General features: G+C 63.3%; 1 protein-coding gene across 1 annotated transcript in view; it reads right to left on the bottom strand.

The window, feature by feature from the left end:
• Positions 1-4,298, bottom strand: part of DPEP1 (dipeptidase 1) — a 7,646-nt gene extending 3,348 nt beyond the window's left edge. The window contains exons 1-2 of the mRNA XM_007468481.1: positions 4,195-4,298; positions 286-434 (exon numbers count right to left, since the gene is read on the bottom strand). Coding sequence (XP_007468543.1) covers positions 286-434; positions 4,195-4,298 — 253 coding nt within the window. The remainder of the gene's footprint in view (positions 1-285; positions 435-4,194) is intronic.
• Positions 4,299-5,906: the final 1,608 nt, after the last annotated feature.

The following is a 5,906-nucleotide window of genomic DNA, read 5'->3' as shown; positions in this document are numbered from 1 at the left end:
GAGGATACACGGTGTGTGTGATTCCACTGATGGGAAACGTCCAGAACAGGCAAGTGCACAGAGACAGAGAGTGGGCTCCTGGTGGTCAGAGGCTGGGGGAGGGGGGGGGGGGGGGGGTCATGGGGGAAGGCGCTGGGAGCTCAGGAGCTGGGCCCCAGGCACACAGGCTCTGGCTTCCCTCTGGCCACGGAGGCCCTCCCCGCAGCCTGAGTGGCTATCGGAGCCCCCTCTAAGGGCCCGGGGCAGTACGCCGCCACCGGGGAGGGACAGCGAGGGAGGAGGCGATGGGCTCCAGCCATACCTGGGCACCCACAAAGCCAGCCCTCAGCTTGGGGATGTTGGTGTGCGTGTGGGCCAGGCTGGTCAGGTTGGCCCTCGGGTCCTGAAGCTGATTGTTGAACAGTTTCAGCAGCTGCCAGGGCAGGTCATTGTGCCTGGAGGGGCCAGGCGGAGGGGTCAGGGGCAGGTCAGGATGGCCCCTCAGAGCCGGGCCCCCCGGGCTCCCTCCCGGGCAGGCTGTCCCCTCTCCAGCTCCGCTTCTCATGGGCCGAAGACTAGGGAGGTCGCAGGGTGACTCCTGTCATCTGAGCACACCTGAGCACAGGTGAGCTTCTCAGCTGGCCGCACCCCCAGGCCAGGCCGCTGAGCTGAGCCCTAAGTGGACAGGTCTTCCCTCCCGGAGCCTTTCATTGCGGGGAGAGGGAGGGCAGATGCCGGCTTGGCTTCAAAATCATGGAGGTCGGGGGAGCTTGGAGTTGAAACAATCTCCATGAACAAGGCTGGTTGACATGGGGTTGCTGAGGGTAGGCCTGGGGGAGATTCACAGATTAAAGATGAAATCCTGGGCTTCCCTGGTGGCGCAGTGGTTGAGAGTCCGCCTGCTGATGCAGGGGACGCGGGTTCGTGCCCCGGTCCGGGAAGATCCCACATGCCGCAGAGCGGCTGGGCCCGTGGGCCGTGGCCACTGAGCCTGCGCGTCCGGAGCCTGTGCTCCGCAACGGCAGAGGCCACAACAGTGAGAGGCCCGCGTACCGCAAAAGAAAAAAGATGAAGTGCTTCGGCTGCAGGGAGAGGGTGGGGAAGTGTGGGGCGTGGCCTACCCTGGGGGGCAGCCATGGGAGCAGGGCACCAGTGCGGGATTTGGGGGCCCCAGAGGCCCTCTGCTGCCTCTGTCCCTGCGGACAGTCCTGCACCATTTCCAAGAAGATCCCTCTGTGCTTCCAAAGGACAGGCCCTCTGAAGTTCTCCCAGGAGCCGGTAGGCGGTGAGTGCACTGGAGGAGGAGGTGAGGTGCGGGCAGAGGAGAGGTGGGGACTAGACAGGCAGGACGAGGGGCAGGGGACAGGGAGGGCTCTCAACAGCTGCTGGGGGTCTTCCAGGGCAGGACCCATGGGGCACATTCCTCCCTGCATCCAGGAGCAGCCCCAAGGGGAGAGACCGCTGGGAGCCATAAGCTCCAGGTGCCGGCAGGGGCCTCGGCCCCTGGGAGCTGATTAGAATTTCAGAGTCTCAGGCCCAGCCCTGGCCCACCAGTCGGCATCTGGCTTTTACCAGCCAACGGGCACACACGCCCGGGACATGCAGGGAGCCGACCAGCAGATCCCTAGCCTGGTGACAAGGGGGCTGTGAGGACAGCCCGGAGGGGGCTTTGCTCCCACTGCAGGCCCTCCTATCCACTCCTCCTCTCCAGCCCAGCAACCATGCCCACCCTCCCCAGGACCCTCGCCCACACCTAGTTCCCACCCCCAGCCCTGGCTCCCTCCCCGGTGTCTGTTTCCTCATCTGTAACACACACACACACACACACACACACACACACACACACGGGGCTGCCTTGTGAGAGTCACTGACAATGTTAACACCGTGACGGCCCAGGTTGTCCGGCCCCCTGGGGTGGGCCCTTCCACAGCAAGGTGGCCATGGCCCCCGGTGGGAAGTGAGGGGTCCCTGGGCCCCACACAGGGCTCCAGTTCCTGGAAGTTGCCCCTGGTCTCCTGAGGAGCTCCTGCCCCAGCTGTGAGGTTTGACTGCTGGGCATGGGCTGGTGGTCAGGACGCCTTTGCTGACTGAGGGGTGGATGAGCTCCAGGGAGGCGAGGTCACTGCCTCACTGCAGAGCTGGGGGAGGCTGGCCCTGGTCACTGTCCCCGAGGCAGCGCTGAGCAGGACTTCACTCCTTTGCTCCTCTAGGAAATCCAGCCCCACGCGCTCCAGCTGCCTCCACTTTGCTCTTCCCTCCTTGCCTCCGCCTGTCCTCCCTTTGTAGGTATCCGCGCTAAGGTCAACACCACATCCTGCAGTCTGTTCTGGAGCCTGACGGATCTACCCTCCTTATCTGTGTGGCCTGGGTAGCATCCTCAGCTGTGATAGAGGACCCTGTCATCCTACCCAAAGAGGGGAGGGGAGGATTCCGAGTGCTGGGAAGTGCTAGAAATGACAGCCAAACACACACTTAGGCCAGCTATGGCTTACAGATGTGATGGCTGGAGCTGGTGCAGCCACATTAAATCACGGGGGTAACTGTGGGAATGGTGGCCACACCATTATGGAATGCTGTGCCAGGACTCCGTCTGGACTTCTCTGTTGTTAAAGCTACTTATTTGGGTCTCTCTTACCCACAGGAGTAGCTAATACTAACTGGGTTTGATTCTGTCAGCCTAGTCTTGGCTTTCTACATCTTTGGATAATCCCAGCTCCCTGAGTACTCCTGGCTGTCTGGGCTCTTTGAGCCATCTTACCCCTCACATGGACCTCTGGACAGCTCCCAGCACCTAAACTCAGACCCCCTCTCCCTGTGCCCAGCTGCCCTGAGTCCCCCGGAAGGAAGGGACATTCATTTTGTTGGCATATTCTACCTGCCCTTGCTGGCCTGGGATGCCTGGTCCCTGAGCCCAGACCTGCCAGACAGCAGGGCCTCCCGGATGGGAGCAAAGGACAACGGCCTCTGCAGCAAACTTCCTATGCCTGTGAGGAGACCCAGCCATGTGAGGACCCTCAGAGGCAGGCAGGGGGATGGGAGGTCCAGGAAGGAGGGAGAGGGGAGGGACCAGGGGAGGACTGAGGGAGGGAAGGGTACACTCTGACCCCAGACGGCCGCTTCCTTATCTAGGGCTGCCCCTCACTTCCCTGCCAGTCTTACGTGATGAGACACCTGTTTTCTCTGCTTTTCTTGCAGAGCTTTTGTCCCATAAAGCCTGGGCAAGTGGGTACCCCAACTTTCCCAGCACCCGGTGGGAGAGAGCAGGTGGGGTGGGAGTGTGTGTGTACAGGTGGCATCCTTCCCAGGGCTGGGAGAGCCCCGAGGAGGTGGGGGCGGGCGTGGCAAGGGCAGTGCCAGGCCTGACTGCAGCGTCAAGGGGCCCTGGGGGCCGCTGGGAGGACTCCGGCTACTGCTCTGAGCTCTGTGGTAGTTGGAACTGGAAGGGCAGGGGCTGGTACTTGTGTCTCCAAGACTTCCTCTGGCTGCAGTGCAGACGGCTGACCTCAGGCCAGGGGCAGGAGGGGGCAGTCAGAGGCACAGGGGCGGGGGTGGAGGGTAAGTGAAGGGGGCAGGCGCGGCCAGGTTGGCTGTGACATCAGGGAGAGTGACAAGGTGTCACCAGGGTCTTAGCTGGAAGGGGGGCAGGGGGAGTGGACACCCAGGAGCTTGGCCTGGGGCACTGAAGTGTGAGATGCCTCGGTAAGGTCAAGCCGGGCACACAGGTCTGATGGGGTCACCCCAGGTGGATGGAGCGAGGGGTGGGCTTGACGAGAGGGTCTCGGGAAGCAGGGTCAGGAGGGCCGACAGGGTCCCCCAAGGGCCAGAGCAGACACCACCCGCACCTGCACTTCCTGTGACACAGGACCCTGGGCCAGGCCCCAACGGCCCCCAGCCCCAGCCCCACTCTGAGCTGGGATCCAGCCCCCAGGGCTCCAGGCTGTGGGGTGTCCGGGAGCTGCTGAGGCCTTGGGGGCCTCACTATTCACCTCCTTCCTGCCGCGTTCCCCACAGGCCCTCATGTACGGAAGTCTCTGGGACCCTGAGAGAGCCCACAAAAAAACTGAGTCCAGCAAAGGGCAAAGGCCGTAGTGCAGCTGGAGAAACTGAGTCCCATTGGAGACAGGGCAGCTCCTGTCTCAGGTCAACGGCACATGAGCCTCGAACCTAGCTCCCCCCGCCCGGACCCCCGGGCCCGTCAGCTGGGTGGCTGCTTACCCGTCAATGACAGGCGCGCTCTGCATGATCCTCTCCGCTGTGTCCCGGAACTGGTCCGCAGTGCAGACGGCCACCAGGGCCCAGAACCACAAGCTGGCCCACATGGCGCGGTCCCCAGGGATGCGCTCCCCTGCTGCTCCTGTGCGTGTGTCCTGACTGGCCGTCCTGGGCGCCACAAGACAGAGGGCTTTGGTCCAGGTGATTGCTGCCAGGACCTCCCCTGTTTATCAGTAATCAGCACATTCCCCACAAGGGTGGATCCCTGGGAGTTCCTAGCCCCTGAGGCTGGGCGTCGCTGTCTGGGCCAGGCCAAGTGTAGTAAAACCCCAGGGGCGGGGCGGGTGCCCAGAAGTGGGGCAGAGGATGGGCTAGCGCAGGGAAAGGGGCCACCAGTGTTTGTTGTGTCCTGCCCCCAGGACCCGGTATCTGAGGTCTACAAACAAGATTCAATTTTGTGTCCTTGAATGTACCCCTTTGTTTGCCTGTAAAGTAGTTTTTTGTTACTTTTCTTGGAAGGTGGAGCACAGCCCCGCAGGGGCACTCCCACCACACCCCACCGCAGTGCTGGGGGCATCTGCACACTGACCCACGCTCCGCACGTTGGATGCTGGGGCTTGGGGTCGGAAGCCTGGAGCGTTTGCATTTCCTTAGAACTGGGGGCACACACTCAGGTCTCCCGGGGGAGGCAGGGGTTGGAGGGTGGGGGGCACGGTTCTGAGAACCGGATGCCCAGGCAGCGCCGGGCCCAGTGAATCGTGAATCCCGGTCCCAGGTCTGGGCCAGCATCCAGGGTTCTGCTGGGCAGCTGGTGACCCCAGCCTGCTCTGGATCCTCAGGGCTGCTGAGCTGTGGAGACCCTACCCCCTCGCTGGGCTCCCTGGCACCTCTGTCCCTGGATGGCTTTGGACCCTCACGCAGACCTGCCCTGTGGAGCCCAGGTCCCAGGCCGGTGGCCTCCCCGAGCCCCGACCCAGCCCCAAGGACAGGACGGGCCCAGCTCCAGGCCCTTTCTCCAGCCTGGGAAGGGGGTCACGTCCGAACCCTGGCTCTGCCGTCATTAGCTCTGCATCCCGGGGTCTGGGCCTCCAGCCCCGTTTCCCTCCTGTTGAAACGGCAGCTCGCAGGGGAGACTGCGCAGAGGGGGGAGCCGTCTACCTTCCCTCCCTCCACCCACCATCACCCCGGGGGGAGGGGCTCCGGGGTGTCCTCCACCCAGATGCTCGTGGACGAGGCAGCTGGCTCCAGACCCCATCGAGGACTTGCCCCCGCTCCCCACAGGGGCATCCTCAGTGCCAGGCCCTGGAATTCCACCCTCTGCAGAAAAGACTCCCTTGAAGGGTGAGGAATCCAGGACTCTGACCACGCTGCCTGGCAACTGTGGCCCAGCAGGTGCTGGGCCAGCACATGGGCATTAAAGCCCAGTGTGTCCCTCTGCCACCCCGAGCCAGGACCCCGTCTGCCCTTTGCACTGTCCCCATGGCCCCAGCACCTCGACGGTCCTCCGTGCTCTGTGTCCAGCCCCCTCCACCTCCCTGGCCTGTCTCTGTGGCCCGACGCTGCTGCTTTGTGGTGGGCGGTGCCCATCTGCAGCTGTGGGGCTTCTCCCCGGAGCCCTCCTCTCTGACACGGCTGTGAGCACACGTCCCCCCTTGTTCACACCGGCCTGCTCCATTAGTCTCTACGTATTTTCAACATTTTCCCCTTATCGTTTT

This window comes from Lipotes vexillifer, unplaced genomic scaffold (assembly GCF_000442215.2).
Source record: "Lipotes vexillifer unplaced genomic scaffold, Lipotes_vexillifer_v1.1 scaffold23, whole genome shotgun sequence".
Taxonomy (NCBI): Eukaryota; Metazoa; Chordata; class Mammalia; order Artiodactyla; family Lipotidae; genus Lipotes; species Lipotes vexillifer.
This window is presented reverse-complemented; position numbering and strand designations above follow the sequence as displayed.